The 26107-nt window shown below is 42.1% G+C and overlaps 1 protein-coding gene across 5 annotated transcripts in view; it reads right to left on the reverse strand.

Annotated features, from left to right (window-relative positions):
* Positions 1–4703: 4703 nt before the first annotated feature.
* The window catches only part of sdk2a (sidekick cell adhesion molecule 2a), an 86552-nt gene continuing 65148 nt past the window's right edge, over positions 4704–26107 (reverse strand). For 2 of the 5 annotated variants that reach the window (XM_086184314.1, XM_086184311.1), the window contains exons 17-45: positions 25632–25813; positions 22673–22788; positions 22220–22415; positions 22038–22136; positions 21738–21929; positions 21502–21623; positions 21269–21378; positions 20911–21061; positions 19212–19449; positions 19016–19131; positions 18736–18925; positions 18556–18654; positions 18239–18433; positions 17958–18159; positions 17770–17873; positions 17435–17505; positions 17217–17349; positions 16984–17040; positions 16365–16466; positions 16146–16261; positions 15778–15964; positions 14537–14674; positions 13731–13913; positions 13518–13643; positions 13270–13434; positions 13050–13190; positions 11066–11210; positions 8710–8839; positions 4704–6901 (exon numbers count right to left, since the gene is read on the reverse strand). In XM_086184314.1, coding sequence (XP_086040440.1) covers positions 6497–6901; positions 8710–8839; positions 11066–11210; positions 13050–13190; positions 13270–13434; positions 13518–13643; positions 13731–13913; positions 14537–14674; positions 15778–15964; positions 16146–16261; positions 16365–16466; positions 16984–17040; positions 17217–17349; positions 17435–17505; positions 17770–17873; positions 17958–18159; positions 18239–18433; positions 18556–18654; positions 18736–18925; positions 19016–19131; positions 19212–19449; positions 20911–21061; positions 21269–21378; positions 21502–21623; positions 21738–21929; positions 22038–22136; positions 22220–22415; positions 22673–22788; positions 25632–25813 — 4411 coding nt within the window. In that variant the 3' untranslated portion in view covers positions 4704–6496. Of the gene's footprint in view, positions 6902–8709; positions 8840–11065; positions 11235–13049; positions 13191–13269; positions 13435–13517; positions 13644–13730; positions 13914–14536; positions 14675–15777; positions 15965–16145; positions 16262–16364; positions 16467–16983; positions 17041–17216; positions 17350–17434; positions 17506–17769; positions 17874–17957; positions 18160–18238; positions 18434–18555; positions 18655–18735; positions 18926–19015; positions 19132–19211; positions 19450–20910; positions 21062–21268; positions 21379–21501; positions 21624–21737; positions 21930–22037; positions 22137–22219; positions 22416–22672; positions 22789–25631; positions 25814–26107 lie in introns of all 5 variants that reach the window. The other 3 variants (XM_086184315.1, XM_086184312.1, XM_086184313.1) reach the window with 2 other exon arrangements.

Here is a 26107-nt window from a genome sequence, read left to right on the forward strand (position 1 = left end):
TCAGTGGTGCGCGTGGACACGCCCTCCTGACATGGCTCCTTAAAGACACAGGCTGCCAGCGTGGGGGCACTCAGACGGCCTTCTCTCATCAACTGCACTCGGAGAGGCCGGGAGGGGGGCACGATCGCCGGGAAGACTAAAACTTTATCACATCATGTTCCCAATGAATGAACCGGATTTGTAAATAGAAGGAAACAACTCGTTTAGAAATGGTGGAATATTGAAACAGTCAAATGTTTTCCTTAGTCCCCCCCCCCCCCCCGCGCTAATGTTTTACAGAGAGGGAATGTGCATGGTCATCTTTGAGAGTACACTTAAAATAAAGGAAGCAGTGGGAAGCAGCTCAAGCATACAAATGGTGCAGGCTGCAGTAGGTTTTAGGAGGGTTGCCTGCAAGCACAGGGAAGGTGAGACTCATCAGATAACAAGTAAGACTAATGCTTCTTTTTTTACACAAGTGGTCATGTTCTTGCTGTACATCCTGGAACATTTCCTCAAATAAACCTACTTCGATCAAAATAAGCCAGCCAATTAAATTGTATTTATACAGGTGGAAGTTGAAGCTACGGAATCTTATAAAAGTAAAAGAATAAAAATGTTCAATTATGATAAAGTTCAATGAAAAAGTGAGACTTCCGAGCCTGAGTACTGAAAGGTGCAACTAAAAAGGAGCGTTTAAGGGCAAATCAAGATGATGTGTTTCTACGGAACAAATTTAATGTCAGTTACTGCCTTTTCAAATTGCACCCATCTTACAAAAAAGCCTTCTTGTCCTGCTGTCTGACATCATCTGAAGACTTTTGTGAGTGAACCATTTGTCTGACCTTGTGTATTCTAGTCACCCTCTGCTCATGACCCATTAGTACCTTACTGGGAGGCAAAACCTTTGCTATGGTAATGAGTGTGAGGCTGTGTGCTCTGTGCTCAACAGAAAGGAATGTGTGAATGCTGGATAATTATCAAAGGACAAATGTCACCCGCCTCCAGTACCTGGATATGAATGCTTAATCATGTGTCTTTTTAATGCCCCTCAGTTTTGGCAGTAATCTAGTTTTTTAATCAGTTCCTAACAGAATCCTGTGAGCTGTGTGGAGTTACTGACGTCACACTCATCCCAAAGTTATTTCCTGCCTCTGGCTTTGTTCCTAGTATGGTCCAGCTGATGGGAGAGTGGAGATCTTTAAGATGGGAATTTGAATGCCGTGGCCTTTTGTCCACGAACGAGCTGCGTTCAAGAGTAATTTGTTTTTTTGTTTTTTTTGACATGGTGAAATCCCCTTACACCACTGCACTACTTCCCTCCAAAGCTGATGGCATATTGTAACAAATATTCAGAATTGCTGGATGGTCCTTTAGAGACGACTTTCCAACCCTCAAACCTGGTTACTGAAATCCGGTTAAGGCAGGAAATAGGAGAATGCATTCCCAAGTATCGGGATAACCTGATTACTTTAAAACCTGCATTACCAGATGTATTTTCCTCTTCAGTACTGTAGAATAAGACCACATTAATGCATTCAACCCTCTGCAACTGGAGATCGTTGCAAGGATATGTTCATTTTAAAGACGCTCTCAAAACATGTCAGGCAGATGTAATGTAACCAAACCACTTTCTCAGAATGTATTTTTTCATAAGGCAGGACAACGTATGTGTGTTGTGTTATTGTGTTGTTTGGGAATATCTGAGAAAACGTTAAAGCAGCCGGTCAATCCTGTGAGTTAAAGACTCGCTAAATCACAGTTTTGCAATTTGCTCTTTTTCCAAACCAACTTTCATTTTGAGGTTGACTTCTTTTAACAGATTTTAAAAGTTCTATCAATCTTTTTACTGTCAAATCTGCGTCTAAAGGTGTTGATGGAAATTCAGAGTGACACACTGCTGCTGTTGCTGCTCCTCGCCAGAATCTATCCAGCAGCCACATGCGCTCCCATTGCTGCAGCTTTGTTTGGTGTCCATTCTTATTTCTGGCAGTATGGACCAACAGGAAAAGCTGACCTCTGTTTCACATTTACTCAGAGGATGTTGAGGTTTCTCTCCAGACAGGACGTGGAGGCCCCTCTAACCTTCAGAACTTTCACTTCGGAGAGTTGGCAGTTGTTTACACTGTTGTAGCTCTTTAGCACAACAGAGAAGGAGCTCTGTCATGTTTTATCCATCTTTTCCCCCAGTTTAGAGGGATCCTGCTCAGCTTCTCTACAACTTGATGTTTTTTTTGTGTCCGGGAAAGGAAACCCTGTAAGGTAGACTTTTGACCTTTAACACTTGTGAAATTTTAGCACTGCTCTGCAGAGGAATGAACAAACCAGAGACAACTTGAAAACCTCACCTGTTTCACAGAACTGGAGTTACACTGCACGACACTTTATCACAGAATTTTCAGTAAGTTGACTTGATTTGTTGAACTGAACACTGTGCCAAATATGATCTAGACAGCCACCCAGGGTTCTACCATTTCTTTTGTTTTGCCATGTTAAACACATCTGCTCCATCTGCTTCAACCCCCCACCAACTTTCATGAAAATCCAATTTGTATTTTTTTGCATAATCCACCTGCCACCAAGAAAGACAGACAAACCAACTGGCGTGGGTGAAAACGTAACCTCCTCGGCTGAGGTAAATGTAATAACTCAGAAGACTGCTATATCCTGCTTCTCTGACAAATTTCTTTGTTCATCTAAACTTTTTTTTTTTCAAGGCTGTAACTTTCAATTTTCTTCTGTATGTGAGTTTGTCCTAATTTTGGAGTCACCAGTCAAGATGAGTTAGCTGTTTTGCAAAAGTGCTCTGATGCTCTAACAAGCGCAGTCAGAATTAGGACGTGCTCTGTAGAAGCGAGTCCCAGGAGAGGATACTGAACTGAAATGTGACAGATGTGTTGATGTGCAGCTGTGTTATTTTTCTTGTCTATTTGTGCGCGCGTGTGTGTGTGTGTGTGTGTGTGTGTTGGAGTGAGCAGAAGTCAACGTAAGGTTTTTTTTTGCATCAAAGGTGGCTGCAAGACGTGCAGTGGTGCTTAATTAGACATTCATCTCGAAAGATCCCTGCATGTCATTGGTGTTGTGTAGCATGACAATGTTTTCAGAATCGTGATCAAATCCAACAAAAAAAGTAAGCCCTTCATATTTATACAGGTTACAGGTCTCGTTTCCAGGACCTAACCACGTTACACCCCCACGTGTCTACTGTAGCCCAGGAAGGACAAAACACTTTTGTATTTTCACCTTTCACATTTAATTGGTAGCTTGAATTTCGCTGAAGGAATGTGCTTTATCTGAAATACAGACAACCCTTTTTTCTTGTAAGAAGTTTGACAACCCAAATTTGGACATTTGAATGATCATATTTACTATTTTGTACATAAAAAAGAGCATATGAATTCTCATCATGAAAGAAGCGACTGCATCAGAAGCAGCAGAAAACAAATAACTGAATGGAAATTACTGATGAGGTACAATGATTTTCAGAGTGAAACTATCTGACCTCCATGAAACACGTAGATTAGCTTGAAGGCTAGCGTAGGATCTCGTGCACACTTGGAAAGGGAAGGCTGAGGCGAGGGGCATCCAGTTGGCTGCAACATTCATTTTAGATGCCACAGGAGTCCTTAATTCTCTAAAGTGGTGAAGATAATTAAAGCCATTCAAGATTTTCTGAACTCTGGTTATTTTAACTTAACCGGTTTGTGCTCTTACCATATTTGAGCTTAACCACTGTGTCATCGATGGAGGACGTTAAACAATGCACCATGGGAGTCGCATACCTGTGCAGAACACCCACTGCGTCTGTGCCTCAATCAGGGTGCGACACCTGACTTCAGGGTTCAGATAAATTGTCGTGAGAATTTCTGGAACAGTTCTAAATGAGGTTGCAAAGGGTACCAAATCCGCTCCGTGTCAGTGGAAAAGTCCTGAGTGTGCACTCACAGGGTACGAGCAACCATGACTGTCCCGCCATCCCACTCCCTTGGTCTATGGTCACATAGACCAATCGCTTACAAAGTACGTTTATGTCATCAACATTTGTTCCTATTCAGCAGTTTTAGAAAATGATGCCAATAAGAGCTTCAATTATGTTCTTCTGCAGCACTGATGATAAAGATGGCCGCCGAAATTGTAGGTTACTTTGATGAAGGCTAATTATTTTGTCAACAGCCATAGAATCCCCAGAAAAAAATATTCTTTTCATTCACTGAGCTACAAGTTTACATCATCCACCTTCTGTGTACATGATCACGCTTGTGCCAGTGTACTGTTCTGACAGTGCCAGCGCCGAAGAGGCAATCACACTGGTCAAACAAATTAGACTGTGATACAAACAGTCTCGGGCACTGGATCGCTCCATTTGAGTAGTCTCACTAGTTCTTTAAATGATTGATCATCCACGAAAAATGATCCTCACGCCCTTGTGAATTCAACTATTAAAACCCTTTAGAATGAATTTTTATCAGCAGTAAATATAGATGTCTGAACAACAGCCATCCGTGCACCCTTGATTTGACTTGTCCTTAAAAGCTTGCAGCTTGATCCCTCAGTTCTTCCCCTCCTCACTTCTGCTTTGCTTAAGATCAATATTTTCCAGCCTGAAATAAGGAGATTACCCAGACAACCCCCCCCCCCCACCCCCAGCTTTTCAGCATGCTTGCACCAGATCTTCTTCAAATTCTTCCGTGTATCTCATGCTCTTACGCATCCAAATTATGTCTGTGTTGTGTCGGCTGAGAGAACCAGGTCAATTTTTTTTGCACTGTAGGATCGAGTGTCACCTGCAATCACTTTTGTCTTCCAGACCGTGCGATGAAGGTCCGATACTTTAGTTAAAAACTCTGAAAAGCTTTGCCAAAATCTCAAAATACTACACCTGCCTTATTTCCCAATATATTTATTCTATATAATATAGCAGATGAGGCATGAAGAAAAGACATTACAAAATAGAATAATTTATTTTAGAGAGCTATAGACTCATAAGGTTTGATGTATACAGTGATGTTCACATTGAAGCTTTAACAGGCAGTCTAATTATACACTATGGATCTTATGGGGCAGCAATGTCCCATTTAACTTCTGCAAACAAAAAAAAAAACAAAACAAAACAAAAAAAACCCAAAACAAAAGTGTAGAAAACATCTCACCATTCCATATGTACTGTGAGCATAAAACACGGTTTCACTCATCATATCAGTGCCATTTTACAATTTACACTTTGATTGTAGTAGATCATGTTGAACACATCTCACATGACAGTGACGCTGCTGCATTCTGTGCGCAACCTGTTGTTGTCCATCGTTTATGAAAGCATGGTAGAGAAGCATTCAGTTTGTAAAATACATTGTCAGCTTTTTATGTGGAATATATATATATATATATATATATATATATGTGTGTGTGTGTGTGTGTGTGTATTTTTATATTGTTTGTTGTCTGCCCAATAATGTTGTCACAGAAACACATTCCTAAAAATAATGTTGATGTAGCTTTTACACTGGTTAACGTCTAGTAGATCTACTTTGCTAACGCGTGTGCTTAATGCCTCAGCAACCTGATCCAAGTGAGTTCTCTGACAGCCAACACGAACATGTTTGATAATAGAATTTGAACCAAGATGATTTGTGCTTTTGGTTTGTGTTCTGTGTGTAACACAAAGGCAAATGGATGCACATTAAGAAAGTAGTTTGTAAATCTACTGTACCAGCACACAATCAACACATTCCCCAGACTACTAAAGGTGCCACAATGCTTTAATGTGATTCATAACATTGTCACTAGTGATCTTCTGAAAATGTTGAGCTTTAAGTTGATTGATATAAATATCTGGTAAACAATATGAGACAAGTACATATAGTAAACACATAATGTTGTTCCAACAATGATTAGGCAGAGTGAGAAAGTGAAAGGCAGTCGAGGGCCGCGGTGACCGCTAGTGCCTCTCTCTCCAGGTCAGAGTCCATTTCTCATCTGGTTGTCCTTTATTCAAACATGTCATTATTCCATTAGAGTTGCTTTTTCCATCATCCAATCTCAGCAATCCAAGTGGTCCACACTCTACATGGTTCTATGGTGGTTGTTTTCCCATAAAGCTCTCATAAACAATAATACAGTTTTTTAAAACGAGGGTTTATTTTTTCCGAACCTCAGGTCCTGTTCTCCCTCGTTTATATGTGGTAGTTCCACCAAATAAATTTACTCAAGCAACACATAAAAACTTTCAAATGATTGTCTTTTTCATAAAATACATATCACATTGATTAACCAACCATACACGCTGCATACAGTTGTACACACACACACGCGCGCGCGCACGCACACACACATACACTCTTCACAGAGAAGAAAGCGCTACTCAAGATGCCTGCAATGCTTAATACTGAGCAACAACTCTGTCAGTATGACAGAAAGAAACCATAAGATAATAAAAAGAGCAAAATACAAATAAACCAACAACAACAAAATCAAAGACGCGTCCTCAGGGTCCTGTTGTTATTGGAAGGAGAGCTGTGTGTCAAACAAAAGAGGAGAATCCAGCGGTAGGTGCCTGTGCGGCGCAACCCAGGCTGCTGGGGGGCCGGTAGAGGGTGCTGTGCTGGCTGGGGGGCTCGGAGGACAGCAGGGAGGGGGTGGGAGTCCGGCTTCCCTTAGGCCTGAACAGAGTGCCCTGACCCTGGGGTTGTGGGGATGGGGCGCTCTGGGGGAGGAGAGGGGGCAGTGGGGGCACAGGTGGTGGGTGCTGCCGGGATTCCTGTTCCACAAGGGCCTCGGGTTGAGAGTATCCATAGGCCGGCGGACGAGAGACGCCCTTCTGCTGCCGTCGCCAGGAGTTGTAGTAGGTAGGATCACTGATGTAGTGGCTAACAAAGGAGTGGGTCTTCTGCCGGCTCTGATCCACCTCATATTCACTGTCGCTGCCCTGCAGGTTCAAGTGGAAACAGAATATAAAGACAAACCCATAGCTACATAACAATCTAAGCATGGTTATAGAACATGACAGACCTTCATACTACAGAGCGTAATCGCAACTACGTCTTCATGCTCTCGATTCAAAGCTACTTCTATCGCACCAACACTTGAGGAAATATCTACTGAGCAACAGCTACTCCAAGTGTACATCTACGTTCCACCAACGTTTCTACGGAGCAGATGAACGCTTCTATTAAGACATCTTCCACACCCAGAAGCTCACCCATGTCGGTTCTGTGGAACACAGACGCGATAAGTGTACACAAGAGTGTCCTAGAATTAGACAGAGACAGCGTACACAGGATTCATTTGCTTGCGTGATGATAGTAAATCATCCATCTTTGTGAGTTACAAATGTTTATGTGGACAAATCTTGGCACTTCTCTGTGGTTCCAGTGCTGGTTGAGAAACACAAACAGTTAAAAAAAAATAGGAGAGCAATAGCTCTCAACATTATGCACTCGGTTCATGTGTGTGCCTGTCAAGCGTCTGCCCTTTTACTGTTCTATTGAGGCTCTACAGCTTAACAGATGTTGAAGCACCATTTATTTGCTCAAGTGGCAGGTAAACAGTGGGAGGCTTTGCAGAGGAAAAGAATAACACCCATTCGTGTCTCCCGGAAGAGCAGTTCATTCAAACTGGGTTGAACAATGTTTTGACTGTGCAGGTACTAGAAAAATTGGCCAGGGAGATTCGGCGTGGTGTGGGAAGACAGATGTTCAGCTTCAACCATTTTCTCTCCTGACCTCCCAGGCTCTTAGCTGGACCTCTCTACTCCACAAACACAGTAATCTGGAACCTAGAAACCTGGATTAACATTTCCTGTTTGAAGAAAAATAATTAGTTGTGAAGATATTTCAAGGTACTTAACACATAAGAATTGTCAATATTCTTTCTTCCCATGAGAGTAATGAGTATTAAAGCAATGTCACCCCCCCCCCAAAAAAAATGTATTTTTCCTTTGTAGTTCCACAAACAGCTGTCTTGACAGCTGCATTACTCCTTCATGACTTTCAGAATGCAGAAAGAGCCAGCCACATATATTTAGCCTGATGCTAATGTTGACTCAATCAACAGCAAAACTTTCCAAAAATATCTGTTTACAAATGCTCAGGCACGGTATAACCTATGTCTTATTCGTCCAACTGCATTTGCAGCTATCCACACATAGATTTGACCACAAATAAAATAAATACCACTCCTCGTCCAGTTTGGCGCTCAATTATGGTAACGCTTGGCGCAACCTGCTGGCGCATTCGGTTCAACCAACTTTTTTTCTTAGAACAACTCAAGATGTTTGTGAAATTCACACAAACTTCAGTCTCTGGAACAGTAATACAGAAAGAAAAAATATCTCTGTGAGGTCAACACCTATTAGTGGGTACCTGACAGGCAAAATACACTTAATGGGTGAAGTATCACTGTAGAACCCGTGCCCGGAGACATCAGCCATGACTGGCTCACACTAATAGAGGTTATACTGCACAATTTCAAGGTTCCACCTCTTGAGACAGAATGTCTGGCTAACGGCTATTAGTTTATTGTCAGAAATGCTGCCTTCTAATTCAAAAGCTATCTACTTTTTGCAGAGAGATCATGATGGGGGGAAAAAAAAGAAAAAAAAAGTACTTTTGAGTTTGGAAAGGTTATGACTTTACCTTGAGGGACTTTGTTAAGAAATTCAAACTGTTGATTTTTACTCTTAAATCTAAGTTCATTCCAGACATGGTGTGGACATAAGGTGCTGACCAGGCTTACCTGAGAGTCTGATATCTCGGAGGGTTTCTCAGTCAGACTGCTGCTCTCTGCTGGGATCAAGTCATTGTACTTGGTACTGACATCCTCATCAGAGTAGTGTAGACTACCAGGACTGGGCCTTGGTGGAGACCTGGCCAAATGGGCAGATGGAGAACAAAGGCAAGACAATGAGAGAACAAGTAAGTGAGTCATAACGAAAGCAAAATATAATAAAGCTAACTTATGGTGATATTGGAAGGGTATCCTTTGGGGAGAGAGATTTTTGAGAGATTTCTTTTTTTGAGAATATGCTTGAGCTACATAAAGGGCCTTGTCTTTCCTGTGACTGACAGATGACAAATGAAAGGCTCCAAAAATACTTCAGAAATCGAAAAGCTTCAAAATCCCACAAGGATTCAAAAACATGCACAAATCTGTTCAGATTAATTGATTTTGAAAAAAAAAAAGATTGTTCAAACAAGTATAGACTTTGTTATCGTAAATTCCTGGAAGACATTGATAGATGATGAAAAGAGCATATAATTGGTCTCGTTCTTTCGTTTCTGATGATTGGAGAGAGACTGCGGGGGCACTGGGTACGTTCTGCAAGAGTTCAACTCACCTGAACCCCTACATTAGATGCAAAAAAACAAAAACAATCCAGTATAAAAAATTTGATAATATTTGAGCATCTACATGAAAGAATTGTTTGTGCACATTAAAGCTGAATGACACAGATTGAACCAGTGAAACATCTAGACCTGCTGCAGAAAATCTACCATGGCCCTGAGCTCTGCAAAGTATTACAAAGTATTTTTATGAGTGCAGGTCAAGTAAAAAGACCCCTTGCTTCTTCTTGCTCCAGTCATTAAGTCCATAAAGTGAAGCACAGGGAGAAACATCTGTGTTATTTTTCTTCTTCTTCTGCAGTAATGACTGCTGCTCTGTTCAAGGTCTGCTGATATTGAATCAGATGGCCGGGGAGCCAAAAGAGGGTCAGTGCCCTCACATCACTGAGCAACATCAGTGTACTCAGTATGCAACGCCGCACAAAGAGAAGGGCTTGCTCTGCTGGTTTCTGAAGAAGACCAAAGAAATTCATAAATTAGGAGCGGGATGAAAGTAAACTGATCCAAATTGGCAATTGTTATACGTGGGGGCAGGATAGACAAGTGTATAAAGGCTGTGATGTCAAGTGTAATATCAAAGCAGAAAAGCTTGACTACCTCTCAAACAAATATATGTACTTGTAATGTGTACCGAGTAAAGCGAAGGGGCTAAATCCCAAGAGAATGGCAGGAAGCGTAGAAGACACAACATGACAATGAAAGGGTTGACACAACAAAGACATCTCCAGGTTAAAGGAGATTATGTGAGTGGGTGGACGAAGACAAGACAAGAAAAAAAAACCCTCTTCAGACAAGTTTCAAGTCAGACATTAAAAACGATAGGGGAGGTGCAATGATTCTGCTACAGATCACATTCTAAAATACTGCCAGCGAGCTTTGAATTATTTAGAAGCACTGTATTTTTGCCTATCTGTCTAATTCATCCCTCTTTTCCTTCACCCTTTCAAATATCCCACAGGGAGGCCCCTCTACTCTTCCTCCTTAAAAGTCCACACATCATTAGCAAAGAGCACAGTACCAGATTGGAGCTCTTCAAAGAGAAGAAGCAACTCCGGACTCTTTGATCCCCTTCGTGGCCTCATTGGACAAGGAGAAAAGTGCATAGATTTTGCTGCTTTTAATGGGACAGAATCAACACCTTCTGTTCTGTGACAGGAAGCAGCATCTAAACCCTCCAACCCCCCCCCCCCCAAACATGTGACCATTCTCTACATGCTATTACTCTTATCTCATGTTTACTTAAACATTATCCAAGAGTCATTCTGACAAAGTCCTGCTCATGGGTTGAAGGACATGTTCACATTCCGTTCGAGTTGAGATTGCTCTCACAGAAACTCTGGGCTGAAGGCCAAAGGAAAACGGTTCGCTCCGACCCGAAAGAGCTGATTTTCTAAAGCAGTGATGGATGGACAAAGAGCACGGAGCTAAAGCTCATGCATGCTAATTAGCTGGTATTGTGCTGTCCTCTTATATAAACTGTTAAAAACGCAGAATATCTATGATGGGAGCGGATGGAGGCTGGAATCAGCAGCCGGACTCCTTCAGGCTCTTCTTTTTTCTCTCAAGACTGACAGACTATTGTGAGAGCGAGAGGGGACACATGACACCGTGTAATTAATTCCTGTCAGTATCATGACTAGCATAGTCAACTGGAAAATAAAACTCGGATTACAATATGCTTGAGGGTTACAGGAAATGAATTCAGTAATCAACTGTTACTGTATCACCACACAATGACGGTGACTGACCGTGTGTAGATGCCGTTCTTGCGGCAAAAGGAGTTCTTCACAGAGAGGCGTCTATTGTTCAGTTCCAGGGATGGGAAGCGCCCCTCATCCAGGCGCACCATCTCTCCGTGGGTCAGAGGCAGTGCTGTGCAGTTGGAGTGGTTGCCTGGACAGGGGTATGAGGACGACACTGTGTGGGTCATGGGATGAAATAAAGGATTTGTGATCCCAAATCGAACCTAGAAGCTGTGTTTAGGGTTGATTCAACACAGCACAATGAAAAGTATAAAGGCTTGAAATCATGTTCAGATCACATTTTTGACTAAGTTTTCATCTTACTAGGGTTGAACTACTTGCAGTTTTTAATGATCGGTTTAGTCAAAATTTTGCTACTTTGACTGGGTCAGTAGATCAACAGTCCGCCGGCCAGGCCCCTGGTAAAACAAACAGCTGGCCGGTCCTGCTTCACAGCACTCAGGGAGGGGGTTGACAGGGGCTAAAGCCCTCTTTATGTCCACACACCAACACAGGCCTGGTCTGTACTGTCTGTTTACTGACCCTGGTAACCTTGGCACCACGCTTACTGCTGACTCAGCAAAAGGAAAAAAAAAATGGCCAAAGACTTTAAGAGGGTATCCCCCCACAATTTCCCTCCTTTACACTCCACTGTCTACCTCTACTACTGCACAAATATCTTATTTATATAATATTTGCACATCGACCACAATGTGAAGTATTAAGAATAAGTCTACCTTTCCTATTTTTTTTTTTTTAAGAAAAGAAAATCTTTACTAAAGACTTCTGGGAGCAGAGATGTCACCTCGGATAATCCACAATTATGAGAACTGCCTTCTTGATACAGTGAGAGAGCCACTTGTGGTGTAGCGCTCAGTCTGACTAATGACCTGAACATGAAACCACTGTCAAGTCATTTATCCCAGCAGTGAGTCTTCACTGCAGTTTTATACAAACAATAATATTTATCCAACTGTCTGTTTCAGCTCCCAAAAGATGCCAAAATATCTTCATCGCCTGCTGGTAGCTGTGACTGTAGCACAGATCATAAAACCGTTTTCCCCCCTCGAAGATTATCACCCTGATTTGTATTCAGATGCTCATTTTTCTGAATTAGTACAGTGAATGTATAACAAGTGGGTGTGACTTCATGATTGACAGCAGCTGCAAGTGAAGTAGCGGTAGCTGCAGAGGCATCTGTAGACTCCTGTTTGAGAACTGCACATTGAGAGGAGCTACATTCGTTTCTTTCAAACTGTAAAAAGAAAAAAAAAAGATTTATGGATATTTTCACTTCATTTGTGCAGAGTGGGAGGAAGTGAAGAACTGCAATCCATCTTCATATACATTCAATAAATTCAGCTGTAACCTTTATGCTCTTCTTTCTGCTGCCATCCAAATAATGTCAGCAAATAATAGCCTTCACACTCTCTTTTTCCAAAATAGACTTTGAATGTGCAATCATTAAAACAAAAGTTTCAGCTGCCCGCGATGAAGACTAATCACAGCCAGTAGCTTAATAAAGCAATTTTATGCAGCATTTTAGTTTAAACTCTCATTTTCATGACATACTGACTTGTCAGTACAGAGAATGGTGCTTATTTAATGCCTCAAACATGTGTTCAGGCACAACATAACTTGAGCCAATGACATGGAACTCGCCTACGAAGCGCTTTAGCTCAGTACGGAAGCACAAAATTGTTTTTGGATGCCCAGGAGCCCAAGAGTGCTTTTTAACACAGACAACTTTTGCTGCTCTTTAAATGTAGTGTTAAAACGTGTTTAGGTTCCTCTTTGTCTCAGTTTTGTTATCAAAAGCGGTTGTTTCCCTTCAAATCCTGTTCCAACAGTGCTAAATCTCCGATTAGCAGATGTGAATGAATTACCTTCCTGGATTTAGGGAGCAGAGGTCGCTGCTGCTCAGTAAAACTACATAATGCTGCTTTGCTGAGAATTATTGGTGAACAAAGCAGAAAGTTCTCGTTCCTACCTGAATCTGCTTTTTTGGTGTACTTTTTGCTCTGGCCTCGGATGATGAGGATAAAAACAAGGAGGAGGATGAAGATGAGGCCTACAAGAGCGATTACAACCAGGAACCACCACTCCTCGTAGAATGGTGACACTTTCTGGGCTGAAAACAGAGAATACACATTATTACCTGACAAAACATATAATGATGCAGTGTATCTTCACTTTAAAGTACAATCAACCTGATATGGATGGGGAGGGGGCACTGGGCGACCCATAGCCGTAGTCGTTGACTGCGATTACACGGAAATCGTAGGTGACCCCTTCCCGAAGCATGTCCAGGTTAAGTGTATATGATGTCACTTCTTTAGGAATGTCTTTGATAAAAATGTCCCATAATCCTTCATCTAAAGGCAAAATGAGAAAATACATAAACCCCAGCTGCAGATGTTGGAAGCACAGCCAAGAATGTTTTCCTCATTTGGCTCACCAGAGGGTCTGGCCTCAATGACGTATCTGGTGATGGGTGCACGGCCTTGATCACCACTAGTCCAGTGCAGCGTGAGGGCGGTGCCAGAACGAGAAATAAAGGGTTCTCCAGGAGGGCCTGGGGCTCCTTGGAAGGGGTAGAGGACAAACGTTGTCAGAAAGGACAGTTTCATATGTATTTCCATGAATACCATGAGATCTTAGACAGTCCCACCTTCTCCAGGTCCTGTAGTTATGTTGGCTTCCACCTCGGGGCCGTAAGTGAGCGTTTTAGCCCGGATTCGGAAGTTATAGGTTACGCCATCAGCCAGGTCTTTGATCTTCATCCAGAGAGGAGCACTGCCTTTGACATCTACAGTCACTATCTTACTGACACCTGGAGTGCGAGGAGAGGAGTCTGTACAGAAAACACTAAGACTCTAGATGCTGCTTTCTACAAGCGACACATAGCCAAGCTTTGTGCAAATGAGGTGACACACAGAAGCACATTCACAACCACAGTGTTAGATAACTAGACAGATTATCAAAGACACACATCTTTACGTGTTTTCCCAGCAGCCTTCTTGATATCTAGATAGGGAAAGACATCAGGATGCTTCTTTATAATAAACCAGATATGATATTTTTGCAGCTCTGTTCAGCTTTTCTCAGAGTCCATTAGCTGGGGGACCATAGGGGCCTCAGCTCAGCATTCCACCTCTGCACCCAATTACTTAACAACCTGGTCCAGGCAACTACATTTAGCCAGCTATTAGCCATGTTTCCCCTTAGTGGGAAACAGGAAAGCTTGTGTAAAGTTGTTTTTTTTTTAACCAGGATATTGCAACATGTGTTATCAGCCATATATGTTCTGTTATTTGATGTTTCTCATCTGCAGCAGATTAGTGCGTGAGCTGAAGCAGCAGGAGTTAAAACAGAATATGGTAACTAGGCTTCAAGTTTTAAATCACTGTCTGAGAAAGCCAGGTGAGGAATGTCAAGACACGGCAGAGTGATTAGGCTCCAGGCAGAGTTTCTCACCATCCACTGGCGTGCAGGGCTCATAAACCAGGCGGTAGCCCTCAATGATGCCGTTGGCGTGTTTGGGCTCTCCCCAGGACACGTTTACTGAGGTGGTGGTTAACTCACTGAAGTGGATGAAACTGGGAGCACTGGGTGCTTTTTGGGGAGACAGGGGAGGAGAAGGTTCAGGTTTTTGTTTTGTTTTTTTATATAACACTACATACATGCAAGGCAGTGAAGGGAATATGCCACCCTTGAGTGCAGACACACATACACACACGCAATTAAATATAATTGCAGTGCTTTACAGCCGTTCTGGTGGTCTGCAGCAGGCAATTTGAGGCAATTTGATATTTTCATTTGAAAACATGGTAGTTGATGACGGTAGAGACAGCAATAGTAGGAAATTTAAAAAATAAAACACGACAGGAACAATAATATGCGTAAATTAAAAAATAATGTGTCAATAAAAACCAAACTACATGTGTGGAAATTCATTCTGTGACCTTCAACTGCATTGAGCTGTGAGAGTTCTGTCTGCTGACCCATCCCACATCCAGCTAAGTGTCGGGATTTAGCCACAGTTCTGCATAAAATTCACAAAAGCTTGTGTTGGCTGTCTTCCCAGTACCCTACAGTGCAGAGAGCCAAAATTGTTGCCTGTGTTTTTAAGTTCTCAGCACTTTGTACCTCTCGCCAATGTCACAGCCTTCAAGGGGGTGGAATAGACAAGAGACATTTATACTGTAAACCCTTTTTATGCTGAAACCGCAGAGGAGGGACTCCCACTAGCTGGTAAACAGAGACGTCTTTGTGCAGTTGCGGCCAAAAAACTAATCTACATGTGTCCCTCGTACTCTGTATTCATTTCTCCTCCGCTGTCATTAGGCTTCCACTCCCATGGCTTACCCCGGAGGAGGTGCCAAGAAGACTCTGATCTCTTACGCAATATGTCACAGAATGAAACTAAACTCCTTAATGAGAATATTCCTTGCTGGTTTTTACATTATTTGTCTTTTGTGATGTTTGCAGTTCTGTTTGACACAGTGACTTGAGATAAAAGCACACTTCATCTAGTAGTTTAAAAGGCGAGTAACCTTGAGATAGTAATTCTTTCAATCCATAATAATGCAGTCAATAAGCACAGACAAAAGCTGTGAAATGCTGGATGGCTCTAGCTTGCAGTAGTCCCCGCTATCACTGGTCTTTTTAACATCACTCTAATTTCCCTATCCACATCTGGATTCACTGTTACTCACCTGCTTGCTGAGTGCGCCCTCTGGTGGGCAGGGATCGGGGTCCATCCCCTGCAGCATTGAATGCGGCCACACTGATCATGTAGGTGGTGTAACCTGTCAGGTTTTTAAGCTTCACCCCGAGCTCCGGCAGAAACAGAGTACGCAGACGCTCGGTCTCATTCTGAAGTTGAAACTCCCAGAAATAGATCTATAAACAGAATAAAAGATTTTCAGGATGCAGAATTCATTGTATTTTTCCAATAAAAAGAAGTATGATGTAAGTTCGGTCGATGTGCAGTAACACACACACACACACACACACACACACACACACACACACACACACACACACACACACACACACACAAAGGATTTTTTTTTTTCATTACCTTGTAACCCTGAATGTCCCCATTCTGAGCGTCCAGAGGTGGAGGGTCCCATATGACGTCCAGCTGTGTGGCGGTTGAAGACTGAATCACCACATTTTGAGGCGGAGCCGTCGGGACTGGAACACAATAGGGAAGAATGTTAAAAATAATAAAATTTGATATGCTCTAAAAAAAAAACAACTTTAGAAATATTAGAGATTTACATGAAAATGAACACACCTGCCTCTCCAACAAAAACTTCCTGTGGAGCACTGCTAGGACCCTCCCCTACAGCATTGTACACACTAAGACGGATCTCGTAGCGTTTGTGTTTACTCAGATCTGCGAGGAAAAGGACCCAGAGCAGCATTGTAACAGAACGTTTAAGATAAAAGAGCAGAAACATGTTACTCCAGAGAGAGAGAGAAAGAGAGGGAGAGAGAGAGAGAGAGAGAGAGAGAGAGAGAGAGGGAGAGAGAGAGAGACGCACAGTCGTAATGATGCCTGTGGCAAGACAACATCGCAAATTGAACAAAAAGGAAGAGGAGTGAATTTAGAACGCAAAGTGATGAAAAGACGAGGTTGTTGTGGGGACACTGGGAAGATTTGTCAGTGATTAAAAAGAAAGAAAACACAGTAAATAACGACAGGGCAGCCTGGAGAGATTAAAGTCATATAAACATCATAAGAATCAGTAGAGGCTCCTCAGCGGGTACAGCTGAGTGGGAGGGTGGCGTGACGCATGCATGCTGTATATCATTACACAAATAACATACTTGGTAGAAATAAAAGACAGTGGATGACATGCAAACAGACAGAGAGTGATGGAAGAAAATGATAAAGGAGGATTAAAACTTACTATCAAGTTCATACTGGGTGAGTGAGGATTCACTTAAGTTCCTGATGCTGTAAGGAGCTGGAGTTTGGATAGAGGAATGGGGAAGCGTTGGGAGAATTAGAGCGATTCAAGGGACAGGGAAATAGGAACATTAGCAAACATATCCACAGATTTTGCAAAACAGTGACGCTATACATGGATGCCAAAAGATATTTAAGAGATGGATCACTTTCTACAAAAGACGGGGAACTCACCAGTGAGATCGGCCCAGTTAGAGGGACTATTAACTGTGCGCACAGTGAAGCTGCGTAGCCGGTCGTAGTATAACTCCCGATATCTGACCCTGAACCCTAACAGGACTCCGTTTATATGATCCTCAGATGGAGGCTAAAAAAAGGAGATGAAACTTGAAACACAAGCTGTGTTGTCAGTGACTTTCATGTTTCATTAACACACTCTTTCCACAGCGTACCTGCCAGCGGACTAGCACGGATGTGGTGGTGTGCGGGGTGACAGATAGGATTGTTGGGGCTTTGTCTGGAGCTAAAAAGAAAAAGAGAAAAAAGAAAACTATTTTATTAAACCAACACTGGGAGACTACGATGAAGCAGCCTGAGAGTAAACACAAGTGCTGCTGACATCAAGTATTCTCTGTGAAAGTCCAGCGTCCAAAGTGCACGGGCATCTTCATTCACTCGCTACAGACATGGTGTGCAACTCCACAGAAAATCAATAGATAATGAGCGTGTGCTGCTGCTGCTAATGCAGGTGACATGTTTTGCCTGTGTCTACTCTCTTTGTCCTTACCATCTTGGAGCGTCGTGATGGCCTCACTCTCCTGACTGTACTCACTATCTCCGATGTCATTGGTGGCTTTCACACGAAACTGGTAAGAAGTGAAGGGCTTTAATCTTTAGAGTGAGGAAAAAAGGAAAGTGTGATTCATGTGAAGCATCAGGGTGTTGATATGAAACAGAAAAGAGGTTTTTAATTACCTGTCTACTGAGTAGGAGTGTGTCTCATGACTGACTGATGCAGAGTGAACTGTCCAGTTGCTGTCTGGCAGCTCTCTATACTGGACTGTATAGTAACGGACCGGGGACAGACCGTCGCTGCCTGGTTCCCATGACAACAGCACTCTGCGAGCCTGGACTTCCTCTTGAGGCACTACAGGACGGCTCGTGGGTTGGGGTCGGGCTGAAGGGCAAACACAAACTGTAATTCTCACACTTATTATTTAGAGGTGAATAATTTAACCAAGAGCTGCAGCACTTACCTCTTTTTTCTGTTGTGACGACCAAAGCCTCAGCAGCCTCACCCCAACCTTTTCGTGTTTGAGCGGTGAGTCGAAATATATAAACCAGCTCTGGTTTGAGTCCAGTCGCTGTGTATTGTCGCGCACTGGGGCTCAACACGTCTACGGTGGCGGCGTTACTACTTGAGGAGTTTCTTCTGTATGTGATCTGGTAGGCTAAAAGGCAAACATGTTTAAAATGCTGAATATTGTCCAAAAATTTCTACAATGTCAGTCATTAGTTGAATGTCTTATTTGATGTCTATCAAAGGTCAAAGATGAAAGAGATTGTAACCGACCCAGGATGATGCCGTTTGGTTGTGCAGGAGGTTGCCAGATGAGCCTGACTGAGGTGGTTCTGACTTCAGGAAATAGGATGCCGACTGGAGGTCCTGGAACTATCGTACAGAAAATGAGCAAAGTCTGAACCCAGCAAGAGTAATGTATGTGTGACATAAACTAATTTAGCTGCCATTTACCATCATCCAAGGTCCTCTCCAGAATGGGCGGCAAGCTTCCCCTTCCGTCTCCAATCCGAGTGAAGGCTAAGACCTGGATCTCATACAGGACGTACTTGCCCAGACCACTCAGCTGGACACTGTGACTGGTGTTCCCCTCAACTGTCCAGAAGTTGGGAGCTGTGTCTGAGTCTTTCTCTTTATACACCACCTAAAATACACAGAGGAGTGGCTTCATTGCATTTTGCACATCGATGTAAAACAAGGTTTATGATGGCCTGACTTGCTAGAGACGGCTGACCTTGTACCCAAGGATGAGTCCGTTGCGATCAGTGTCTGGTACCTCCCCCCATCGCACCAGGATCCTGCTAGAGGTCGTGGCGAAGGCTGAGACATTGGTGGGGCCGCTGGATGGCACTAAAACACGAGAGGTAAAGAACAGAGTTAGTTGTGGAACTAAGAATGCAGTGATGCACATGCAGAGTGTTCTACCTCACCAGACTCTCTGGTCCGGCCATGGACAGGCTGACTCCAGGGTCCAGAACCAATTCCATTGATGGCCTGAACTCGGACTTCATACTCCATCCACTCCTCAAGATCCTCAATAGTGAATTCCCTCTCAAGCCGGTCCATGATGACATGTGAAAGAACTCCTCCTTTCGCCCCAGATTTGGAGTACTGGATCCGATATCCAACAAGTTCTGGATTCCCATTATACTCCCATTCCGGAAGAGGCTAAGAGGGATTGTTGTTATACCCCCAGTTAAAAACAAGATTACTATAAATGGCATCATAACTGGGTGCATAATGAAGCAATAAGTTATGAGAGGTGGTACTTTACAGCTATTTCAGACAAGCTAAGATGCATTGTCAGGAACGGTGCGAAGCGATATGGGAAGAGCATTTAAACCCTCTAAGCACTTAGTACTGCATTAATAAAACATGATAGTACTGCACTGTAAGAGAAATTGGCCACATATTTGTTAAATCAATAATCATAAATAAACATTCAAGTATTTGTATTCCAATAGGAAATATACTTCCTGTAAATCTATCCAAAAAAAATAAAAAATCTAATCATGGTTGCTATGTGAGGGGCAAGTTCAGTTTTGAGTGATTTTAGCACATTAATCAATTTAAATGGAGTGTTGTGCCATCACAAGTGCGATTTGATGGTGCTTATAACCCCTCAGTCACTTAGAGAGTTACTCAGTCAGTCTGAATTGAAAATACAATTTTTTATAGAGACTTTATATTTAATACAAGCTCACACTTGAGCAATTTTACACAAATGCATGTACAGCTTATACAAGCATATGTCTATGAACATGCTAATTTTCTTGCCTCATTTCATACTGAGATGTCGCTGCCACAGCCACAAAGCTGTCCACAAAATTATACCGCAGTTTAACAACCAGCATTAAAAAGGAAGGACCACAGTCTTTGAGCTGTGTCATTAACTTGAAGAGACATATCACGCGGCTGACATCCTGCTATTAACTCCAGGTAACATGCATCCATTTTATTCCTTTAAAAGATCCTCTATGTCTCACTGCTAGACTCCCCTCATGTAGGGACAAGGGACAATGAAGCCAAATTGTGATGCACTGTTGTGTTAAACACGTTATCCCTCGCAACACAATTGTACAGGAGAAAAACGACGGTATGGAAAGAAAGCATTTAAAAGCAGGGCTGCACAATTGATAATTGAATTGAAAATATTATAAAGTGCTACAGTAAAACAAAAGCAGCTCCAGTTGTTTGATCACAGTAGAAACTATGCCACAACATGTCATTATAAAGGAATGTTTGCATAGTTAAAGATGTCTACATGTATAGGAACATGCTTACAGCAAAATCATCCTTTTCTTTTTTTATTTTCAGTGAAAATGAAATGGAAAAATTACTGTTCCCACGAAAATTACAAGTCACGTCACATTCACATTATCTGTCAAAATAATTGCAATATGACCCCCCCCCCTCCCCCGCACATCATTCAGTGAGCAAAACTCTAAACTGAAGTTTTACATGAAAGGGAATACTTGTGTCTCATTTGAGTTGAAAGCAAATGTCATGCACCTGTCATCAACTTTTTTTTTTCATCATATTGAAATGTTTACAAAGCCTTATCTCATAAACACCATAATCTTTTTTCTTTTTACAAAAAAGATTGTGAAATGAGCATTGAAAACTTACCACCCAGCGAAGCCACAGGCTGGTCTCACTGGCTGTGCGGAGGGTGACGTTAGCGGGGGCGATGTCTGGAGGGGCCTGCAGGGTCTGTATCTTCCTGGAAGGTTGACTTGGTGGACTGGTGCCCACAATATTTACCTGACGCATTCTGAACCTGGAGCATTACAACATACACGGTGTGACTTCATTTTCTGCGTACTTGCACTGAATAGCAAATAGCTGCTTTAATAAGGAATTAAATCACATTTATAGAACCTCTGCTTGAAGATAGAGAACAATTAGTGACATATTAACATATGGCTGAGAGGACACTTGGAGTATTTTCATGATGTATTACAACCGTGTACTAGTGGGTGCTCACCTGTAGAAAGTGTAAGGGTTCAGGTCCAGTACTTCAATTGATCTAGCATCAGGCTCATTAGCTAGCTGATGAACCATTAGCCACTCCTCGTTCTCTCCTATTACACCGATCTGAAAGAAACAGGTGGAATTTTAATAAAGCAACGGCATTTAAACATCGAGCAGATTATAAAAGAAAACCAGATGGACTTTTTTATGATAAAAAATATATATATTATTAAATAAGCATCTCACCTGGGCTTCCACTTGCCAGCGGGAGATGGATGTCTTGCCATCATAGCCAGGTTTGAACTGGAGATTGACAGAGCGAGGGCCAATGTTGGAGATGGCTAAATTGGTTGGGGGACCAGGCAGCTCTGTGAAAGATGACGGAGGCGACAGATGATCAGTATTGTTACCTAAGCAAAGACTCAACCAGATGACCAGTTGTTGTGTTTAGGAGTTGATTCACTTCTTATCTCTGAACTGACCTGGGGGGACACCAGATGATATTGTGGAGGCGGAGAGCTGACCTTGACCTTTAGTAGTCATTGCTGCCACCTGAATGGTGTAAGTGGTGAGGGCGGTGAGGCCTGTCACCTTGTACTCTTGAGTCAAGTTGGGCAAATAGTGGGTCACGCGAGTATTAGTCCTGTTGAACTCCTCCCAGGAGATACGATAACCTGGAAGAAGTTGCAAATTCCAGATAGTAAACACTGCTCATATTAAATACAGCTTGATGTCTCATGAATTGATAGTAAACATTCTATTGTTATTAAAATTAAAATGACCTGTGAGAACACCGTTTTTCTCTTGTGGCTCCTTCCAGCTGACTTTTAGTGAGGTATCCAATATGTCTGTGAAACTAAGGTGTCCCACTGCACCGGGGGCTGTAAAAATGATAAAGAAATAAGTGTTAAACGAACAGAACAATAACCAGAAAATATATATCAAGCTGAAAGAAGACACCTACTATCCTCATGGGTGCGTAACCACTGAGGCGGGCTGCGTGGGCCATCTCCAGGAGTGGTGAAGCACAACACCGATGTGTAATATTCTGTGAACTTTTTAAGACCTGAGATGTAACCAACGTGAACACTGTCCTGGAAGTTGGGACGCATCGTTACCACGGTGACCTCATTTGAACGCATTGGTTCCCATGCTAACAGCTAGAAAAAAAAAAAGAAAAAAGATAGAGAGTACATTTTAGTCACAGAAGTTTAAAATTTAATCTACAAAAGGAGAAAAAAAAATAGTTCACATAAACGCTGTGAACCTCTGTTAAGTTTATGATCCAGAGAGAAGAGGGTGGTTTCTGTGCAATCCATTTCACATGCTGCCACTAATGAGATTTTTTTTTGTTGAAAGGGTGCTCTTTCACCTCTGACCACTAGAGTGCACCAATTGACAGACAGGGTCTCCCCACCTTATATCCCTGGTTGATTCCATTGATAAACTGAGGGCTCGGGGCATTCCAGGTAAAGCGCACTGTGGTGGAGTTGACAGCCTCAGCTTGAACATTTCCTGGTGGCACAGTGGGCACTGATCCAGAGGAAAAAAGAGAGGGGAAAAAAACCCCCGAAACAACAACAAACAGATAGAGGAAGAGATTTAGAAAGAAAGGAAGAGGAGGAGAGAATAGTGATGAGACTTCGAAAGCAAAATCCTTAAAAAGTACAAGAGCCTCTTTTAGGTTATGAGAATCAGGCTGAAACATTTTTATTTTGGCTCATTTGGAGAGTTAAGAACATGCCAATCAAACTGGGTGTGAGAGCAGTTGCCTCAGGCGCTTTCCAGGTGAACCCTGCAGCAGTTTGTTTGAACTGAGCATGCTATCCTGATGTAACACCGGAAAACAGTTGGGGAAGTCACACATTAACAAAGCTGACTGACCAGTATTGGTCACCATATCTCTCATACTAACCCTAATTCTCTTTGAATGGATTTAAATGCATATTATGATCTGCTGTTGTGTTTTTAATGGCTTGAACAACTGAAACCACCAATTAATGAGTCGAGCTTCACAATATGACTGTCGTTATTCACTGACAGCCACTTGGATGATGAAACTGTTTATTATTTTTGGCAAGGGATGTGAGATGAAAATAAAATAGTGATGCCTGCCATACCTTCTAGGTTACAAAATTTTGCTGATAATTAGGGATGCGTCAATCCGATACTGCAAACACACACACACACACACAAAAATCACTGGATGGAAGTTATAGCCAGTATTTTGCACTAAATTACAATGCCTTTGTTATTCTAAACACTGAGATTTAAAGTTTGGACCAGGTGGAAACGGACCAAAAATACCTCTGCATGTTCCGCGTGTGGAGAAACAAGTCACGTTGTGAGTTATAGCTCTTTGTCAGTAGAATATCTGAGTTTGATGTTGTCCATCCATCCATCTATACAGGTACTCAATTGCGCTATAGAACATAAAAAGTCATATTGAGCCATTTCCTTTAATTACACTCCAGAGCTTTAAAAAAAAAAAAAAAAATCATTTACGAATGCCAACAGCCTGAATTGGATCTGCTCATTAATTGTTTATCAGCTATCAAACAAGCTACGCTATTTCCTGAGAAAGTGACAAACGTAGAAGGACACATTTGCTCGTGATTAAATCATATCATGAGAAAACAACTTTACAGAAGCTGTTCAGCATCTGCTGAAGTTTACACGAGCGGTAATTATTGTAGCGGGGTGCCTATGCGTGTGGCTGCGTGGGTCGAGAGGTGAGGTTTGACCCCTCTGGTTTAGGGGAAAAGCTCTCTGTTCACCCCAGTCAAGAATTTTATGATTTGCTGATGATCTAAGTGTCTTTTTTGTCCATTTTTCAACCTGAGCATCACAAAAAGATATGTTAATAAACCTGAAGATGATATATGTGTTTTTGATGAGTATGTGAGCAGTAGACACAGCACCTCCACCACTCTCAGCAAAGAATGGAGCGGAATAATCCTTCCAATTCCTTGTGAGTGCTCTTGAGAATATGTAGTGGGTCTGTTGTACAGTATGTCTGCGCGCGGAGTGGATTTGACATGACGAACACAAAAATGAGATATGTCAGAATTTTAAGCCTTACGAAGTTTTACATACAAAGAATTTTAGATCAAACCTCTGTCAGGGCATTGCACATTTACCACCAGCAGCACCTCAAACTGACTCCAATCTATGAATTGACTTTTAGAGAAGGCAGTAAAGTGCACATGACTCAATCTTTATGTAATAGAAACATGGATTAACCTTTTAACATGCTGATACCTTGGCTAAAGGCTACTTTGGCTATATTTCCTGATAAAAAGTCAGCATGTTAATAGGTGGTTTAAAAGGTTACGTCCCATTGTAAAATCACACTTTTCACCTCTGTGTGTTCCAAGGTACAAGATTTTAAACCTTGAATATTAATGCGCGTTCATATTTGCTGACAAAAATAATCTGTATGGAGAGGGATTTGAGGCAAGACAGATTCCATTACTTTCTAATGTAGCTGCTTGACATGCGGGGAAGGTTCACAATTATATTACGAAGCAAGTGCAATGAGAAAAGAAATCAAGCAAGGTAGGGTCCTTGGGAAACATCAAAAGGTATGTCAGAAGTCAGACTCACGTCACCACCTGGTAATCTATGTGCAGAACCAATTAAATATGTAATAGAATAGGCTGACCAGAGTCTCCTGGTGGTTAATATCAATTCTTCTCTTGTACTTGAGAATCATAGAGTACTTTTTTTTTTGTAAATTCAAAAATGGAGGATAAAAAAAACATGGAACGCAACCATCTCTCTGGACAAGAGGAAGAAGCAAATGCATGGATTGATTTAAAAAAAAAATGCTCTGGTTAAATTATCAGCTCATGTCTGAACACAATTTGTAGAAACCACTTGTTGGCATGAAAAAAATAAGCAATGCAAGTGGCACCTAGTGCACCGGCCATATCTCTCTTTACATACCTTTAAAAGCCTTTAACATGTACCTCCAACACTTGTGACAGAGGCAGAAGTAAAATCATCACTTGTAAATTGCTTTTTAAGGTTAGCCATGGAGTAAAAATGTGTACTGTGGAGATAACATGGATGTACAAGTTGTAATTTGATTGTTAAAAAAGACCCAAAAAACAAGTGATTGGATTACGTATCATCAGTCACAAGTTTCATGCCTCGGGCTTAACATTAGCCGGGGGAGCAGCACGGCAAGGCTGCAGGTTATGAATTGAATTTGGTAGATGAAAATGAAGCCATCTTGTACTTACAGCAACTAAGCCGGGGGTATTTTTTGAAATCCACAACCGGATGTTAAGACTCTCAGTTAAGGTAGTTTGCCTGGGTTAAATACTTGTGTGTTATAGGAAAAAAAAAGAGCCTGCGTTTGCTTCTCATACCTCCTTGTAGCGTCCATTCTGTCACTTTATGGCTATAGGTTCCCCTGCCCGCTCCATTATAGGCTGCAACCTCAATCTCATAGTTGGTCCAGATGATGAGGTCCTCCAAGAGTAAACTGGTCTGGTCTGGATTGGTGATATTTTTTAGCTGACAATCCACTGGAAGCCCTGACAAACAATACCTGACAGCAGAGGGAGTAATCGATAGATAGAGGGAGGGAGGCATAGACGCAGACAGGGGAGGGGGGAAAAAAACAGATGATATTAGACCACAAGATTTTCTCGTGTGATGGAACCCTGGAGAAAAGTTTTAAAATGTCTGTTAAAAAAAGAACCAAAAGGTGAATTGAACATTTAATAGGCACCAATTATTTTATTGCAGCGGAAGGTGAGAATGAAGCAAAATGGAAAGGAAGACCAGGAGATGACACATCAGTTATTATCACATCTGAACAGCAATGGCCCAGATGGACACC

This window comes from Aulostomus chinensis, chromosome 18 (assembly GCF_037954235.1).
Source record: "Aulostomus chinensis isolate RoL2024-O1b breed Wild chromosome 18, RoL_Achi_v1.0, whole genome shotgun sequence".
Classification (NCBI taxonomy): domain Eukaryota; kingdom Metazoa; phylum Chordata; class Actinopteri; order Syngnathiformes; family Aulostomidae; genus Aulostomus; species Aulostomus chinensis.